Source organism: Ranitomeya variabilis, chromosome 1 (genome assembly GCF_051348905.1).
Source record: "Ranitomeya variabilis isolate aRanVar5 chromosome 1, aRanVar5.hap1, whole genome shotgun sequence".
NCBI classification, from domain to species: Eukaryota; Metazoa; Chordata; class Amphibia; order Anura; family Dendrobatidae; genus Ranitomeya; species Ranitomeya variabilis.
The window spans coordinates 1,149,381,093-1,149,400,965 of record NC_135232.1 but is presented as its reverse complement, the minus strand read 5'-3'; the positions used below and the strand labels follow the sequence as shown (position 1 = coordinate 1,149,400,965).

General features: G+C 45.6%; 2 protein-coding genes across 3 annotated transcripts in view; both read left to right on the top strand.

The window, feature by feature from the left end:
- Positions 1-6,197, top strand: part of ZNF638 (zinc finger protein 638) — a 197,454-nt gene extending 191,257 nt beyond the window's left edge. For both annotated transcript variants that reach the window (XM_077280347.1, XM_077280348.1), the window contains exons 19-24: positions 2,972-3,031; positions 3,192-3,909; positions 4,016-4,228; positions 4,676-4,780; positions 4,938-5,056; positions 5,519-6,197. In XM_077280347.1, the coding sequence (XP_077136462.1) occupies positions 2,972-3,031; positions 3,192-3,909; positions 4,016-4,228; positions 4,676-4,780; positions 4,938-5,056; positions 5,519-5,572 (1,269 nt within the window). In that variant the 3' untranslated portion in view covers positions 5,573-6,197. The remainder of the gene's footprint in view (positions 1-2,971; positions 3,032-3,191; positions 3,910-4,015; positions 4,229-4,675; positions 4,781-4,937; positions 5,057-5,518) is intronic.
- A 13,034-nt stretch (positions 6,198-19,231) lies between these two features.
- The window catches only part of DYSF (dysferlin), a 441,189-nt gene continuing 440,547 nt past the window's right edge, over positions 19,232-19,873 (top strand). Inside the window, exon 1 of the mRNA XM_077280344.1 lies at positions 19,232-19,355. Coding sequence (XP_077136459.1) covers positions 19,268-19,355 — 88 coding nt within the window. The 5' untranslated portion in view covers positions 19,232-19,267. The remainder of the gene's footprint in view (positions 19,356-19,873) is intronic.

Sequence of the window (19,873 nt, the reverse complement as noted above, 5' to 3'; positions counted from 1 at the left end):
CAATACCTGTAAGGAAAAAATGATTAGCTGCGGATCTGGGGAGATTCAGGTCTACAGACACTAAGCACAACCTGAGGTACCTGGTGCCTGTCGGTGGTGTATTCTGCCGGGGAGGAGCTATTCTTTTTTTCCTTTTTTGCATAGTGTCAGCCTCCTAGCAGCAGCATAGACCCATGGTTATCTGTGTCCCCCAATGAAGCCATAAAGAAAAAAATTTACATGAAAAAAAAATTTGTTCCAATAAATACAAAAGAGAACAATAAAAGTACACATATTTAGTATCGCCGCGTCCGTAACGACCCGACCTATAAATCTGTCCCACTAGTTAACCCCTTCGGTGAACACCGTAAAAAAAAAAAAAGCAAAAACAACGCTGCTTTATGCCACTGAACAAAGTGGAATAACACGCGATCAAAAAGACTGATATAAATAACCATGGTATCGTTGAAAACATCTTGTCCCGCAAAAAAAGAGCCGCCATACAGCAGCATCAGCGGAAAAATAAAAAAGTTAGTCCTCAGAATAAAGCGATGCAAAAAATATTTTTTATATAAAATCTATATATATCAATTTTACCAAACATGGAACGGTATAAACACCGCCCCCCCCCCCCCCCCCCAAAAAAAAAATCATGAATTGCTGGTTTTTGGTTCATTCTGCCGCACAAAAATCAGAATAAAAAGTGATCAAAAAATGTCACGTGCCCGAAAATGGTACCAATAAAAACGTCAACTCGACCCGCAAAAAACAAGACCTCACATGACTCTGTGGGCCAAAATATGGAAAAATTATAGCTCTCAAAATGTGGAGACGCAAAAACTATTTTTTGCAATAAAAAGCGTCTTTTAGTTTTGACGGCTGCCAATCATAAAAACCCGCTAAAAAAATGCTATAAAAGTAAATCAATCACCCCCTTAGTTAGAGAAAAATAATAAAATAAAAAAAAAAATGTATTTCCATTTTCCCATTAGGGTTAGGGCTACAGTTAGGGTTTGGATTACATTTACGGTTGGGATTAGGGTTAGGGGTGTGGTTAGAGTTGGGGTTAGGGGTGTGGTTGGGATTAGGGTAAGGGTTTCAGTTACAATTGGGGGGTTTCCACTGTTTAGGCAGATCAGGGGCTCTCCAAACGCAACATGGCGTCCGATCTCAATTCCAGGTAATTGTGCTCCCTCTTTTCCGAGCTCTGCCATGCGCCCAAGCAGGTTTACTTCCACATATGGGGTATCGGCGTACTCAGGACAAATTGGACAACATCTTTTGGGGTCCATTTTCTCCTGTTACCCTTGGGAAAATTAAACAAATTGGAGCTGAAGTAAATTTTTTGTGAAAAAAAAGTTAAATGTTCATTTTTTATTTTTTTTTTAAACATTCCAAAAATTCCTGTCAAACATCTGAAGGGTTAATAAACTTCTTGAATATGGTTTTGAGCACCATGAGGGGTGCAGTTTTTAGAATGGTGTCACACTTAGGCTACGTTCACATTAGCGTTAAGCTAATGTGTGTCGGATTTGCAGCGGCGACGCAGCGGCGACGCATGCGTCATGCGCCCCCTATACTTAACATGGGGGACGCATGCGGTTTTATTTGTTGCGTTGTGCCACACATGCGTCTTTTTTGCCGCAAGCGTCGGACCAAGAAAACGCAACAAGTTGCATTTTTCTTGCGTCCGATTTTCGGCAAAAACCGACGCATGCGTCGCAAAACGCAGCGTTTTTGCGTGCGTTTTGCCGCGTTTTTGCGTGCGTTGTGCGTTGCGTCGCCGACGCAGCGGCGCACAACGCTAGTGTGAACGTAGCCTTAAGTATTTTCTATCATATAGACCCCTCAAAATGACTTCAAATGTGATGTGGTCCCTAAAAAAAAATAATGTTGTAAAAATTAGAAATTGCTGGTCAACTTTTAACCCTTACTCCCTAACTAAACTAAAAAAAAAAAAAAATGGTTCCAAAATTGTGGTGATGTAAAGTAGACATGTGGGAAATGTTACTTATTAAGTATTTTGCGTGACATATCTCTGTGATTTAAGGGCATAAAAATTCAAAGTTGGAAAATTGCGAAATTTTCAAAATTTTTCGCCAAATTTCCTTTTTTTTTCACAAATAAACGCAGGTAATAGCAAATAAATTTTACCACTATCATGAAGTACAATATGTCACGAAAAAACTGTGTCAGAATCACTGGGATCCGTTGAAGCATTCCAGAGTTATAACCTCATAAAGGGACAGTGGTCAGAATTGTAAAAATTGGCCTGGTCATTAACGTGCAAACCACCCTTGGGGGGGTTAAGGGGTTAAAAGTTTCCATTTTTTGGGATCTGGAGCGGGGTGAAGACTTGTCTTTTGTACATCGAGCTGACTTTTTTAGTCATACCATTTTGGGGTAGTTATGATGTTTTGATCGCCTGTTATTACATTTTATTGCAACATTATGGCGGCCAAAAAACTTAATTGTGCTTTGAATTTTTTTTTTTTCTTGGTACGCTGTTGACCAATCTTGATTTATTTTATAGTGTGATCGGACATTTTTTAACTTGGTGATGCCCAATGTATGTTTTTAAATATTTATTTTTTTTCCCACTGTATTTACATGAAGCTGCGATTGTCCGATCGCTTGTCCTATACATACAGTGACATCAGCACTGCTATGAGAAAATCACGATCTCCTATGAACACAGGTTACAAGCTGGCATCTACAGGGAGTATTGTAATGACAGGCACGGGGGTCTTCAGCAGACAACCCACTGAGTCCCTGCGATCATGTGACAGGGGCGCTGACTTGTTTGATAAGACGCGCTTCCAGCCGGTTGCACATGTATGCGTGTCCTATCCTAGAATAACACTGATGACACTTGTACGTGAAAGTCGTACGTCTGAACGGGGATTTAATGATTAAAAAAAAGGCCATTGAAGTTCACTGAACTGCACTTGTTCTCGGTTTTCTAATCTCCCCTCTTTTCTTCCCTGTACAGACTTCTTCACGTTACTCTCGAAGCTCCAAAAGCAACAACCGAAGTCCAAGATCTAAAGTTGTAAGTACGCCGCGAAGCCTGCAGTGACAATCTTACACGACATATTTCAGTTGACCTTGCGATATTAGTGTCTCGCAGCTGAAGTCGTCCTGTCAGCGCAGCCTAAGTAATGTGGTGGTAAATGTCTGACACTCCTTTATTCTCCCTTTGTCTCTCGCAGGAGGAGGAGGAAAGTTTCCCATTTAACCTGGATGAGTTTGTTACTGTGGACGAGATTGTAGAGGAGCCTGATTCTGCCAGGAAAGGAAAGAGGAAAGAAAATGACTCCGTCACCTCAGACACAAAGAAGTCTCGGATGGCGAGCGGGCCGTCATTTGTCACCTTAGACGAAGTGGGTGACGAGGAGGAAAGCGCCTGCGCCCCGGAGAGCGTAGCCGACAAGACAGTCCAGTCACTGGTGACTGTAGATGACGTGGATGCTGAGGACGGACCTGCCGTCGCCAAAGACAAGCGGATACTGATGACCCTGGATGAAATAAGCGACGATGAGGAGGCCCAGGACGCCTCCACAGTGCAGCACTCCTCTGCAACACCCAAGACCCTAAATAAGGGTCAGACTGCAGCTACCGTGGCGCCAAAGGTAGAGGAGCCCAAATTACTGCAAGAAACAAAGGATGCTGCCGTCAAAGGGTTGGACGGCATTAAAGAGCCACAAGAGAAGCAGCAGCCTAAAGGCCTGCAGGACCCCCCTGCCAGCAGAGATAAGGTCAAAGCTGAGGACGACGAGGAGCTGTCATTTGCCGACATCGAGCATCAGTTCCTGACTGTGGACGAGATCGGGGAAGAGGAGGAAGTGTCTGAGAGCAAGCCGAAACCACATGCCGATAGTAAATCCTCAAAGGCCAAAGTGTCCGACCAGAGCAATGCCTCCAAGCCCAGTACGTATTCAAGTCCGATGTAACTGTATTGGGAAACATCAGCCTTTTCCTACATAGTAATGGTTGCAATCTGATACTAATTCATTGATTTTGTTTTTACTAATAGCACCCCCTGCAAGAAGGGGGCGACCGCGAAAAAGGCCACTCCCTGAAAATGCTGATGGCAACAAAGACTCCCTACAGCAAGCGGGCTCCCTAAATACAAGCAAAGGAGCGGCAGCAAGCAGCGTCCCAGCTGAAGCAAAGCCTACTAAAGACAGCGAGAAGGAAGCCACTGGGGGCGTACAAGACCGCAGTGCAAACGCCACGGGTAAACCAGGTAAGATGCCAGTATGCCCCCCCAAATCAAGACTAAACCTGTAACCCCAGGATCCAGGATGGGAGCCTTGCCAATCACCTACAGCCTGCGGACATGGCTGGACTTCGCAGAAGTAACAAGGTGGTCCCAGTTGCCATCTTAACCCATCTAATCCCCATGATCACAATGTGGGGGGCCAAGGCAGCTGCTGCACTGGCATTTTCTCGATGTAAATGCAGGTGTCATTGACTGGCATCTAGAAGGTAAACGGCAGCGACTGGAGCAAGCTCTGGTCACTGCTGTTACAGGCAGATGATGGCTGGGTAACATGGCCGATGACTGGTGGAGTTGTGGAGCCCACCCTGGATTATATTTTACCTGATGGACTGACAATGTGAGAAGATACTTTGCCGGCTTGTCAGCGGCGACGTACTCCATCACATTTTCTCACTGCTCTTGTCTTTTCAGCTGATGGGAAATCAGACACTGAAGCATCGGCCAAGAAAACTAAACTGGAAACTCCAACAGCGGAAAAGACGAAATTGGGGCCGTACAACTCCAGCACCGCAGTCGGTGAGTCCTCTGTAGACATCTGGTGACCAGTATATCCTCTTCTGCATCATCTTAGTCAGTCAGTGAAGCATATGGACATCGTTTAAGAACTTGGATGTGTTTTGGGCTAAACTCGATTTGAGCGCTTTCTGATCATCAATTCTTTAATGTTTTGCAGGGCTGGAATTTCTTATACCTAAAACAGGATATTTTTGTGAATTATGTTCCCTTTTTTACATGGACGATTCCTCAAAGCTGAAACACTGCAAAAGTCTGCGACATTACCAACAATTAGAGGTAACGCTGCTCACATTCTGCTCTCATTTCACAGGTTATATAGTGTTACTGGCCTCCTGTTGGAAAAAACGTCCTGAAACGCGTCACCTTGAATTAGATCATCTCTTGTAAATGGTCACATAATCTGGGCACGCGCCAACACCTGAAGTATGTATCTGATGGTGGCCTTACTCCGGTTCTGCAGGAAGCGTTTATTAAGCGAATTACTATCAGATATGTATTTAAAGGTTTTTCAAGCATTAATATACATGGTCTCTTCTGGGATCTGATGTGTGATATGGGCGGGGGGTCCTGCCTAGGTTAACTACTTTACGGTAGGAGGCCTCACTGCAGTAGTGGGTGCTGCTCCGCACCATTTACATACCACGGAGGGAATTCACACTGATCTCACCGATTGTATATAGGATGTCCTACAACCCTGACATCTGATTTTGACTTCTTCTTTTTTCCTTTTTCTTCAAGAAACACTTGGACAAGTTACAGGCAGCTCCGGAGGGGAAATCTTCCAGCACTTGATAGAGAGACCGATTTGTGACATCCCATTTCTACGATTGGGTCCATCGTGTACATTTTCTTAGGGCAGATGTTTATGTTGTATTATAAAGAACTTGCTAGATTTTTTTTTTTCTTGCACATAAAGAGCGTAGTGGAGGATCGTCTTACATCAGTTCATCATTTGTTCTCGTGACACACTTGCGTTGACGCTTGCGTTACAAAACTCTGTTGAGAGTGCCGTTGGTTGATGTCTTGTCACGTCCGGCTGTGTCTGCGGGCGCAACGTCATCAGCGCCCCTCACCTGACGTAAACATGAGCGGTTTGGTCCACAGCCCCCTTGAGGTTCCCTGACATGTCCCCTTTAATGTGAATTTTGTGTCGGGACCTTCCTGGATGACTTTTTCACAGCAGTCACGCATCCCCCAAATGTCCGCACCATATTAGTATTGTAACACTGGTTCAGTTTTTAAGCAAAGACCCTTTTTTATGAAGTATGATTTTTAGTTAGTCGCATTGTCGCACTGCTTTACTTTTTTTTTTTTTTTGCTTGTCTTTTCATGCAGAATGTAATTTTATTTTATTTTTTTGCAAATATGTGCAACACAAGCTGTAACAAAGGGCGTTTCTAATAAATGAGTTACGTTGTTTTGTGTGACGTGTGCGCGATTTATGATGCGGAAGACGTGCATCAGACCTCAGCTCACAGCAGACGGGCTCCAAACACTCCAGGATGTGACGTCTCAGGGGTCCTGAGTAGTGATGAGCGAGTGTGCTCGTTACTCGAGTTTTCCGAGCATGTTCGGGTGTTTCCGAGTATCTTGGGCGTGCTCGTAGGTTATGTTTGTGTCCCCACAGCTACATGATTTGCGGCTGTTAGACAACCTGAACACATGCAGGGATTAGCTGTTTGTTAGGGAGTCCCCACATGTATTCAGCCTGTCTAGCAGCTGCAAATCATGCAGCTGCGGGGACTCAAACATAATCCAACGTTGTCTCTTCACAGACTCTTCATAGGGCCCAGAGCGAAAAAGTAGGCGCTACCTTTTATTTCTAATCACTGGCATTTATTGCATGATCTGAGCCTCTTAACTAACTCATACCCAATGAGCTTTATTATATTTCCGTCTCAATCGCCGCCATGTCACGTACCCGCTTTGCAGCACGTGACTTGAGGTTGCGCCTGCAAGGGTTAATCTCTCATCTCACTCAGTCCAGCGTTCAACCACTGTCCTATGCTGTAATGGGAGCATAAATCACACCCAGGCACTCCACACACCCCCACTTTATACACGCTGCCACCACTCACCGAACACACGGGCGATGAGTCCTGGAAGTACTACTAACTGCCAATCCGCAGGATCATACACTCTAAGGTTATGGATTCTTTTAGAGCATACAAGGTTCAGACTTACTACATTTTTAAGCCTTAATAGAAAAGGTACAGTGCTTGCAATAAAACGGTATAAAAATATGGAAATATAAGTGACATTCAAATATGCAAAACAGTTATAAAAGTAAAAGGGAGAAACTTACAGAAATATCTAAACTTTGCAGTCTGATTGCTGTTTCCTGCTTGGCTTGGCTGCCCTCAAACTGTGAACCCCTTATTTTGTGAATTGCCTAATTTATAGGTTTAACCTGGAGGTCAGAATTCTAGGGCAGCCTTTCATGTTAATATTCCAATCCCTGGTTTGTGACTGGACCACAGCTACTTTACCAATGAATACATTTATTTTTTTTTGTAAACACGCTTTCTGTAACCTTTCTTCTCATAGTAAATAGCAATTATCGGGTCCCATTTGGTGTCTTTCCTCAAAGCATCAGAGGTGTGAAATGTTTCCTATTCTGTGTGTTCTCAGGAAGGCACACTTAGGTCTGAAACCAGGAAAGCTGCCTGCCTTTATCCCTTCTTTGGGGTATGCAGGTAACCATATCATCCTGTCTGAGACACTGTTCCCTCTGGCATATCTTCTCCTCTCTTAGCATCTTTCCCGCGTTAATCCTGAGAGCATCTGCCGCAGGGGGACACAGCTAACCTCGCAGGTGTCGGGTAGGCTCTGCCTTTTCCCTCCCCACTGTCTCCTTTTTCCTATATAGGCATCCTCAGCAGTATTTCCAAGGCTCGACTTATGCCTAACCCTGCAGAGGCTTCTCATTGCCCCTTTCAGCCTACTGTGGTGCATTATGCCTGTGCCCTTTGTAAAAGAAAGTGGTCTTCAGGTCAGCCTTCTCCTTGCTGCCCGACCTGCAGCCCTTCCACCATGTCTGCCCCACAGGAGCACCCTAATGTCCGGGATGAGAGCACACCCCTCTCTCCGGAATGGGCTGTTGCCAAGTCACAGTCAGTCTCTGACCTGACTAAAGTATCACAGTCCCTGATCCAGGTCTTGGAGCATCTTCCACATCTGCCGCCACCAGTGCTCCGAATGCCTCTCACAGTGATTCGCACACACCTGACCACGACCTTTGCAGGGACAGATCAGGTACTAAGCCTAGGAAGCGGACTCTAGTTCCTCATCCAGTTCCCCAGGTCGTTCTGCATCATCCAGGATGCCGCCCTCTCCCCATGCCCCCTCCTTGGAGGCAGCTTTTGGGTCGGATGTGGATTCCCAGTCAGCGTCTGATTCAGACCAGACCTCAAAGATGCAGGACATGGTATATAGCCTTATTTTGGCAATTACCAAACTCTTAAACTAAAAGAGGACGTGGTTCCCACTCGGAAGCACTCCGTTTCCTTTCTGTGACTTTTTCCAATCACAGAGAGTTTAAAGCGACTGTGGCTAAACATTGGGAACACCCCAAAAAGCGCTTCCCGGGAAGGAAAGCTGGTAGACAGCCTTTAGCCCAGACCTAGTCGGTAAATGGGCAGAGTCCCCTAAGGTGGACCCTCCGGTTTCTCGCCTGTCTTCCAAGACAGTTCGGTCTTCACCGGATGGTGCGTCTCTTAAGGATGCTACGGGCAGATCGACTCTTTGGCTAAATCGGCCTTTGAAGTGGCTGGCGCTTCCCTCTGCCCCAGCTTTGCTTCCACCTGGGTGGCCAAGGCCTGGGCAAAAATGCTTCGCCAGGGCATCCTAGCGGCAGCTCCTCCTTATGAGATAGCAGATTTGGCAGACCAGATTGCCCACGCTGGCAAATATCTTCTGTCTGCCTGTTTGGATGCGGACGGTTGTTCCGCCAGGGCTGACGGCAACATCATTGCTATATGCCGCATCCTCTGCTTGAAAGCGTGGAATGCAGATCCACCCTCCAAAAAATGTCTCTTAGTAAACCAGGCCTTTCAGGGTTCTAGGCTTTTCGGGTCCAAACTGGATCAGATAATATCGGACGCTACCTGGGGGAAGAGTACTTCTCATCCTCAGTCCAGGCCTAAATGTCCTTTCAATAGGAATGGGCCTCAGCCTTTTTGTTCCTTTCGACCCTTCTCTTCTTAAGGGACTTCCAGCAGTACTGCTCTTCTGTCCCAGGGGAAAGGAAGAAACCATCCTTCAAACCCGCACCTCACAGGAGGCCAAAGAGTCGTTTCTCCAAATCCTCTGGGTCCCGCTCTCACAGTTTCTCTTCTAAGTGACGGGTCACCCCCTCCCGGGAATCTCTCCAGAGTGGGTGGCCGGCTTCTTCTCTTCAGGGACGCATGGTTTTCGGTGGTCAACGACACCTGGGTCAGAGAGATAGTTACGTCCAGTTACAAAATCGACTTTTCACCCCCAAAAAGACGTTTCTGTCCTGCCCGCCATGACTCCTGTCTCAGGCCCCAGCGGTTCTTCAGGCCATCTCCTCCCTTCTACGCTCAGGAGTAATGGCACCCGTTTCCTGGAACTAATGGTTTTCAGGGTTCTACTCCAATCGTTTCGTAGTAGGATTGCTCCGTCCGATCTTGGACCTCAAACAGTTGAACCGCCATTTCAGGATGGAGTCCTTACGCTTTGTGATCGCCTCCATGGAACCGGGAGTTTCTTTGTTCCGTAGACATTCAGGATGCTTATCTTCACTTGTTTGTGTTCAGCATCAGAGATTCCTTCGGTTTACGATCCAGGGGGATCATCATCAGTTCACTTCCCTTTGGCCTGGCCTCTGCCCCTAGAGTTTTCACAAAGGTCATGGCCATTCTTCATTCTCCAAGGGGATTCTCATAATCTCTTACCTGGATGATCTTCTGATCAAGGGGCCGTCCTGTCGAGACTGCGACCAGAGTGTTCAGATCACTCTGGTCCGTCTTGGTTGGATAATCAACAAAGAGAAAGTCCTCCCTGACCCCAGCTCAGCACCTGGTGTTTCTGGGTATGAGATTTGACACGTGCTCTCAGGATGAATGTGGGACCGACTCAGAGTGAGGAGAAGATATGGCAGAGGGAGCAGTGTCTCAGACAGGATGATATGGTTATCTGTGTCCCCCAAAGAAGGCTCCAAGAGAGATTTTACTGTACCAAAAATCCCAGGATCTTTATGAGAGCTGCAGCCTAAGGCAGATGCTAGTTAACTGCCAGCCATACATATTTTCACTACACGCTGTATGAGGGCTCGAGCTATAGGTGTGAATAACACCATTCACTTTACCATATAATGTACTGGAAAATGGGTGTGGGGGGGGGATTCTTAGTGGGGGCAAATGTTCGTGAAAAGGACGTAGTTTTTTACAGCGGTCAATGGCATTGGTTGAAAATGCATAAACTCCGTACTGGAGTGATCGTGGACTATTGACATACAGTATCAGAAAAGTAAGTACACCCCCTGACACTTTTGTAAAGCTTATATTTTTTCATGGGACAACTCTGAAGATCTGACAGTTTGATAGATTGTGAAGTAGCCAGTGTTCAGTTTGTATAAGGCTACGTTCACACTATCAGTATTTTACATCAGTATTTGTAAGCCAAAATCAGGAGTGGAACCATCGGAGGAAAAGTAGAATAGAAGCACGTCACCACTCCTGGATTTGGATTACAAATATTGGTGTGAAATACTGAACATGGTGTCCTTTAAATAACTCAACACACAGCCATTAATGTCTAAACCGCTGGTAAGTGAGTAAACCCCTATGTGAAAATGGCCAAATTCTGCCCAATTGGACATTTTCCCGCCCTGGTGTCATGTGACTCATTTGTGTTACAGTCCCAGAAAAAAAAAATTGCTGCTCTACATAAGGATGGCCGAGGCTATAAGAAGATGGCCAAAATACGGATTGATGCTGAGCTGCAGCATGGTGGCCAAGACCATATAGCGGTGTAACAATACAGGATCCACTCAGAACTGGCCTCGCCATGGACGACCACAGAAGCTGAGTGCATGTGCTCAGTGTTGTCGTTGCCACATATTATGAGACGTTAATTACATTCTAAAATTTAAGTACATGTACAATGATAGAGGACTGCACTGACACTCCGTTCGAAATAGAACGTTTATTTCATTATTACTCAAAGTTTCATAGAAGCATAGATTGTTTCAGTTGGAAGGGACTCCCAGGCTCCTTGTGTCCATCCCCCGGCTCGATGCAGGATTCACTAAACCATCTCAGACAGATGTCTGTCCAGCCTCTGAAGACTTCCATTGAAGGAGAACTCGCCAACTCTCGTGGCCGACTGTTCCATTCAGTGATAACCTTCACTGTCAAAAGGGGTTGTTTTTTTTCTAATATTTAATCTGTACCTTCTCCCTTTCTGTTTCATTCCATTGCTTCCGGTGTTTCGATGTGCAAATGAGAATAATGATGATCCCTCTACACTGTGACAGCCCTTCAGATATTTGTAGATGGCTATTAAGTCTCCTCTCGGTCTTCTTTTTTTACAGCTAAATATTCCCTGAGCCTGTACCCGTTCCTCGTAGGACATACTTTGCAGTCCGCTCACCATTTTTGTGGCTCTTCTCTGAACTTGCTCCAGTTTTACAATGTTTTGGGTTTTGTTTTTTTTTTTTTTAAATGTGCCCAGATGTGGACACAGTATTCCAGATGAGGCCTGGCCAAGGAGGAGTATCGGGGGATAATTACTTCACATGATCTAGACTCTAAGCTTCACTTACAACATCCTAGAAATGCGTTTGCCTTTTTTTTTTTTTTTGCTGCTGCATCACACTGTTGACTCATGTGCAGTCTGTGATTTATTAGTATACCCAAGTCTTTTTTATTTACACCTGCTGTTACTCAGTTTATTCCTCCTCAGTATTTTTATTTTTCAGACGGGTTCCTCTTCTATCCCTGGAGAGGGAAACCGTGTGAACAGTCAGTGATCTTGCGTAGACACAGAACGGCGTGACCTGCCACCCCTTAGCCTCTTCTGTCTCTTCGATAGTACCCCAACACCTAACACATCAAAAAAGTTCACGTCTCAACCTCTGAGAATTTTGTTTAATCCCACCCCTGTAGGGACCATTCCCTGGTGCCAGGTCTCTTCACAGCCCTTCTCTCTTTTGAACAAGCGTCATCATTCCCGTCCCACCTCAGGAACACTTCGTACCACTTTGTAGTTCCAAAGAAGGACCTGTCCGTTCGACCCATCCTTGATCTCAAGTTGCTGAACAAGAGAGTCTGTCATTTCAGGATGGAATCCCTTTGTTCAGTAATAGCTTCCATGGAATCACACGAGTTCCTGTGCTCAGTGGATATCCAAGACTATTTCTATGTCCCGATTTTCCGGGGTCATCAGAGATTCCTTTAGTTCTCGGTACAGCAGAACTACTTTCAGTTTGTTGCCCTTCCTTTCGGCCTGGCTACCGTGCCCAAAGTTTTTAATGGTAGGGGTGATGGCCATCTTATGAACCATAATACAGTAGTCTTCCAAATAATAGCAGTCCAATATGACATAACAAAAACAGTGATTAATCTGGATAATTTTATTCCCACATGTCAAACAATTTACCAGTTGGTGCAGTAGATTCTAAGAAAACCAACAGATTCTACATTAATGGCCTGCATATTAGAATAATTAATTCAAGGGGGGGGGGGGGGGGGGTGTTTCAAAATAATTGCAGTGTGGCGTTCAATTAGTGCGGTCAAACGTTCTATGAATAGGTGTGATTGAGGTGGCTCTTATTTATAGTCATGTCATGTTGGACATGCATTTGAAATATGGGACATTCGAGACATTGCTCAGGACAGTGTTTTTTGATTAAAAAGTTGATTGGGAGAGGGTAAAACTTAGAGGAGTGCAGACAATGATCTCCAATACTTTACAATGGAATGCCAAACCAGAGAGAAGTGGAAGACTGCGAAAGACGACCATTCTAATGGATGGAAGAATAGCCAGAATGGCAAAGGCTCAGCCAGTGATCAGCTCCAGGATGATCACAGTCTCGCGTGACCTTTGAGGACTGTGACAGGTAGAAGATGCCTGTGTGACGTTGATCTCTTAGCAAGAAGTCCCCGCAAAGTCCCACTGTTAGAAAAAAAAAAAAGATGTACTGAAGCGGATACAAATTGCCAAAGAACACATCAACCGGCCTAAAGAGAAATGGAGAAACATTTTGTGGACTGATGCAAGTAAAATTGTTCTTTTTGGGTTCAAGGGCCACAGACAGTTCTTCAAAAGACCCCCAAACTCTGCATTCAGCCACTAATAGTAATACAGTACACTCTGAAGGCAGTGAAGAATGGTGGTGAAGCATCGTGATATGGGCAGGTTTCTCTTACTATGGTGCCGGACATATTTACCACATACCAGGGATCATGGACCAGTTTGCATGTATTAAAATACTTGGAGATATCATGTTGCCTTATGCTGAAGAGGATATGCCCTTCAAATGGGTGTTTTAAAAAGACAGTGACACTAAACACCAGTAAATGAGCAAAACCTTGGTTCCAGTCCAAAAAAAATTGAGGTTATGGCGTGGCCAGCCCAATCCGATAGAACACTTGAGTGGTGACTTTAAAAATGCAGTTTCTAAGGCAAAGCCAATGAATGCCAAAAAATTGTTTAACCCCTTACTGACCTCGGACGGGATAGTACGTCCGAGGTCAGCTCCCCTGCTTTGATGCAGGGCTCCGCGGTGAGCCCGCATCAAAGCCGGGACATGTCAGCTGTTTTGAACAGCTGACATGTGCCCGCAATAGCGGCGGGTGAAATTGCGATTCACCCGCCGCTATTAACTAGTTAAATGCCGCTGTCAAATGCAGACAGCGGCATTTATCTACCGCGGGCGGCCGGAAATGACGTCATCGCCGACCCCCGTCACATGATCGGAGGTCGGCGATGCTTCAGAATGGTAACCATAGAGGTCCTTGAGACCTCTATGGTTACTGATCACCGGCAGCTGTGAGCGCCCCCCTGTGGTCGGCGCTCACAGCACACCTGCAATTCTGCATAGCAGCGAACATCAGATTGCTGCTATGTAGCAGAGCCGATCGCGTTGTGCCTGCTTCTACCCTCCCATGGAGGCTATTGAAGCATGGCAAAAGTTTAAAAAAAAGTTTTAAAAAATTTGAAAAATATAAAAGTTTAAATCACCCCCCCTTTCGCCCCAATCAAAATAAATCAATAAAAAAAAATCAAATCTACACATATTTGGTATCGCCACGTTCAGAATCGCCCGATTTATCAATAAAAAAAAAAGCATTAACCTGATCGCTAAACGGCGTAACGAGAAAAAAAATCGAAATGCCAGAATTATGTTTTTTTGGTCGCCGCGACATTGCATTAAAATGCAATAACGGGCGATCAAAAGAACGTATCTGTACCGAATTGGAATCATTAAAAACTCCGGCTCGGCACGCAAAAAAATAAGCCCTCAACCGACCCCAGATCATGAAAAATGAGTACGAGTACGAGTATCGGAAAATGGCGCAATTTTTTTTATTTTTTTTAGCAAAGTTTGGAATTTTTTTCACCGCTTAGATAAAAAATAACCTAGTCATGCTAGGTGTCTATGAACTCGTACTGACCTGGAGAATCATAATGGCAGGTCAGTTTTAGCATTTAGTGAACTTAGCAAAAAAGCCAAACAAAAAACAAGTGTGGGATTGCACTTTTTTGCAATTTCACCGCACTTGGAATTTTTTTCCCGTTTTCTAGTACACGACATGGTAAAACCAATGATGTCGTTCAAAAGTACAACTCGTTCCGCCAAAAATAAGCCCTCACATGGCCATATTGACAGAAAAATAAAAAAGTTATGGCTCTGGGAAGGAGGGGAGCGAAAAACGAAAACGGAAAAAGCTCCGGGGTGAAGGGGTTACTGTAGTCCAAGCATCCTGGGCTGGAATAACCGGTGACAGGCGCCAGAAGTTGGTTGACTCTACACAACATAGATTTGAAGCAGTTCGGAAAAACTGTGGGGAAACAACTAAATATTACATTAGTGATTCACAGGAATGATAAATCCACCAATAAAGTGCATATTGTGAGTTTGTTATGACAAATGCGCAGACTCTGCGATTTTTTTAGAACAGCCCAAAATTCATTTTTTTTTGTTATTTTCTGTAAAGTAATAAAAAGTTATATACATTTCTCTTCATGTTTTGAATTAGAAAGCAGTGGAATGTTCCCAATGCATGGAAATAAAAACTAGTATAAAGATTTTGTGATTAACTCATGTTTTTGATCACACTGCTATTATTTTTAACACCACTGTACCTTACCTGGGAGACTCTCTCTTCAAGGCTCTGCCCTCCTTAGCTTTGGAAAGCCTGTCTATCACTCTCGACACCATGTCTCAGCTTGGTTGTCAACAGGTCAAAATCTTGTCTAGTTCTGACCCAGCGTCTGATGTTCCTGGGCATGCTTTTCAACATTCTACAGGTCTATCTCCACAAAGAAAAGAGAGCAACTCTCCAACGGGGATGGAGGGGGGGTTCGCTCCTTCAGACCTCAGCCGCAGAGGTGATTTCCTTTGCCCAGCTTCATACCAGGCCGCTTCAGCAGACCATCCTGTCCCAATGGAATAGGTCTGTTCTCTCTTTGGATTGTCTTGTCCAGATCCTCTCTCGTGTCTGAACATACCTAAACTGGTGGCTGCCCCCCTCCCCTCATTTACCAGGGTTCGTCCTCTACATCCACTGGAAAGTAGTTACAACAGATGCCAGTCTCCTTGGCTGTGGAGCTGTTATCCGCAACCTTGCAGTCATTGGTCACGGGAAGAGACTTCTTTTCCAATCAACGTACTTCAGATTAGAGCCATTCTTCTGTCTCTTCTCCACTGGCAGGGCCTTCTCAGGGTCCTTCTGGTTAGAGTCCAGATGGACAATGCCATGGCGGTGGCATATGTCAACCAGCATGGGGGAAATCTGAGACCTTTGGCCATAAACAAAGTCTTCAAGATCCTTCTCTTGGCAGAGAACAGGATTTCGGCAATTCCTGGAGCAGGCAATTGGGCTGCCGACTTTCTCAGTGGCGAGGGTCTCTGCATCAAGACATTTTACATCAGATGTGTCTATGGCGTGGCACTTCGGATGAAACTTATGGCCTCCAGGATAAACAAAAAGGTGTCGTAGTTCATCTCCAAATCCTATGATCTTCTTGCGGAGGACAGCGACACCGAGGTGATACCCTGGTCACAGTTTGCTCTTCCTTATCTGTTCCCACCTCTTCCACTGCTTTCCAGGCTGTTGAAAAAATTCAAGGTGGAAAGGGTGCCAGTCATCCTAATAGCACTAGATGCAGAGGTCTTCAATTTACCTGCAGACGCTCCTTAGAGACTCCCAGACAGGCCAGATCTTCCTTCTCAGGGACCCATCTTCCATCAGAATTCTCGGTCGCTCAATTTGATTGCGAGGCTGTTGAGTACGCAGTTCTAAGAGCGTCCAGTTTCTCGGAACGAGGGATTCAGACATCGATTCGGATTCAGATGCCGTCATCGTCTCGAGTCTACTATAGGACTTGGAAAGCCTTTTTCCGCTGGTGTGAGACTAATCACATTGTGCCTATGGTTTTCTCTCTTCCTTCTGTTCTGGCTCTCAGTTCGCTGAAGGGGCAAGTCTCTGCTCTGGGTATTCTTTTCCAAAAGAATTTAGCTTCACGTTCCCAGGTCAGATCCTTTTTTCAAGGAATGGCCCATGCACCTCTCCTTATCGTCCCCTGGTACCTCAACCTGGTTCTGGAGGCTCTCAGGAGTCCTCCCTTTGAGCTGCTCAAAGAGGCTTCTTTGACTCTTTCTTGGAAGGTGGGTTTTCTGGTGGCGATCATCTCCATCAGGCGGGTTTTGGAGAGGCAGCTCTTTCATAATAATAATAATAATCTTTATTTTTATATAGCGCTAACATATTCCGCCGCGCTTTACAGTTTTGCACATTATCATCACTGTCCCCGTTGGGGCTCACAATCTAAATTGCCTATCAGTATGTCTTTGGATGTCGCTCAACCTTCATTATCCTGCTTCAGGATAAGGTGATTTTGCAATCTGTATCTTCCTTTCTTCCTAAGGTGATCTCCGCCTTTCATATTAATGAGGACATCTTCCTTCCTTTTTCCGTCCATCTCTGGTTCACCCTCTGTAGTGGTCTCTGAACAGTTTGGACCTGGTCAGTGCAGTTTGAGTTTACCTTTCCCGGATCGCGGATTCTCTGTTCTTGATCCCTGAGGGCCCTCTGAGAGGCCTTCTGGTGCCCGAAGCGACTATTGCTTGCTGAATTCGGGCGACCATCTTGCAAACATACCGGATTAAGAACAGACCGCCTCTCCCTAAAATTAAAGGGAACCTGTCACCCCGTTTTTTCCGTCTGAGATAAAAATACTGTTAAATAGGGCCTGAGCTGTGCATTACAATAGTGTATTTTGTGGACCCCGATTCCCCACCTATGCTGCCAAAATACGTTACCAAAGTAGTCGTTTTGGTCTGGTCAAAAGGGCGTGGTGTCTTCCCCCAGATCTTGCTTAGTTTTCCGTTGGTGGCGTAGTGGTGTGCGCATGCCCAAGGTCCCGAATCCGCTGCACAGGGGAGTGAAAAGAGCGCGATGTGCACTATTTCATTGGTGATCGGTGGGGGCGGCCATCTTCCTTTGGCCGCGCGTGCGCAGAAGCGGCGCTCTGCTGGCCGCGGCTTCAGGAAAATGGCCGTGGGATGCCGCGCGTACGCAGATGGAGATTGCGGCGGCCATTTTCCTGAAGCCGAGATGCGAACTCTGCCATTTTCCTGAAGCCGCGGCCAGCAGAGCGCCACTTCTGCGCACGCGCGGCCAAAGGAAGATGACCAATGAAATAGTGCACATCACGCTCTTTTCACTCCCCTGTGCAGCGGATTCGGGACCTTGGGCATGCGCACACCACTACGCCACCAACGGAAAACTAAGCAAGATCTGGGCAGCATAGGTGGGGAATCGGGGTCCACAAAATACACTATTGTAATGCTCAGCTCAGGCCCTATTTAACAGTATTTTTATCTCAGACGGAAAAAACGGGGTGACAGGTTCCCTTTAAGGCCCACTCTACCCGAGGATCTGTTTATACCAAGATATGTGACTGTCACAAGAAGGCATTCTCTGTTTCTGGATGAGAGAAGGTTTTTCCACCAACATAGAGGAGCATTCTTTACTGTTAGGGCGAACTCAGTTGAGGGGTCCCAGAGAGGCCTGGATGTCTTCCTGGAGCGTAACAATGTTGTATCTTACAGTTATTAGGTTCTGTAGAAGGACGTAGATCTGGGGATTTATTCTGACGGAATATAGGCTGAACTGGATGGACAGATGTCTTTTTTCGGCCTTGCTAACTACAGTATATTACTATGTTACCCGAGTGGTGGGGGCCTTCGGGGCCATTAGTCATCGGGCGGCATCCGCCAAAGCGGCGACATGGTATCCTATGAGAAGGTATCCTATGCCATTGTTAAATGAGGCACAAAATCGGATTGGAAATATGTCACAGATAGATATTTTAAAAAGAAATCGATATGTGAAAATAGGGATGAAAAATCGAGAGAAAGATTTATTTTTAGTTTTAAACATAGTTCTATGGACAATGCAATTCATACAGAAATTTGCAAGAATTGGCATATATTACAATCAGATAGAGACCTAGGTAAAATAAGTGTTAATGATCCACAGTTTGTGTACAAAAGAACATAAAACTAACTTGTCAGATGTGTTAGTTCATAACCGATTGTTGTCAATGGATAACAACTGGTTAAAAAAGAAGGGAGTCATAAATGTGGCAATTGCAGCTATTGTCACCTGCTTATTGTTTAAAACCTGCTGCAGATTGGTTCAATAAAACATACCGTTCGTGATTTTATTTCATGTAGAAGTAAATTCGTGGTGTATGTTTTATACTGCCCATGTTTATTTTTCTACATTGGAAAAACTATTAGACCCAAGGTCACCAGATTTCAGCTGCCGTGATGAAAACTAAATCTCGGAGCAGTCATAAATACTCGGAGACCACCCGAGCGTGCTCGGGAAAACGTGAGCAACGAGTATACTCGCTCATCACTAGTGATGGGTGCAGTGCTCATTACTCGAGTGTGGCTAGGCTGCTCCAGTGACACGTTCAAGAGACAAACACGGGCCTAACAGCCGCGGCACATGTCATCCTCCATGCATACCGAGCACCCTAGGAGAACTGGTACAAGCACTTTCCTACGTGTTCCCATGAGCTGGGGCTGCTCTGGCCTGTGTGAGATCAGTGTCGCAGTGATGGCCGCTGTCTATTTTGGTGTGAGGGGGTGAGACACCTGCTAGGCTGAGCGGTCATAGGCAGGGCTGTGTGTGACCAGAGGAGCACAGACATCTCCCTGGGACAGAGGGAGGGGGACGACCGCTCCCAGCTCAGTGCAGAACGCTGCTGCTATACCCAGCTGCAATGCTGAGAGTATTCATCCTCCACGCGGAGAATGTGCAGACCCCTGACTCCGACATCAGCGATGCCTACTGCTCGGTGGTCTTCCAGGGTAAGAGGCTGGCTGGGGTTCAGCGGGGCCAGACGGGCAGGGGGCTTACAATGCATGGGGATGACTCTGCAGCCTACAACAGCTGAGGGTATTTATGGAAAGAGATGACCTGGAAGCATCGAATATCAGATCTCCTGGGAAGGAGGCACCCAGCTGGGACGTGTCCCCAAACGGGGCACCTCGTACACCCCAGTGATACCTAGTAGTTGTACCGCCATTATTATCCTTACTGGTAGTAACATTATCATTACTGACAATAATTGCTTTGTATTATCTGCAGTCCGTCAGACCCCAGAGTAAAATATTCATGGCGTGGACCCTCGCTGTATTACAGAGGTGTTCAGAGCATAGGCTAGGAATACAGCTAATGGGTAACATCTACCTAGTGCCATCATGTAATTCATGCGTGCACTCATTTCAATATCTGGAAATTAATGACCCAATTTCACCACCTGATAGCCCCCATGACGATGGCTTGGATACATCCACACTTGGCAACTTTTGCTGTGAAGACTTTC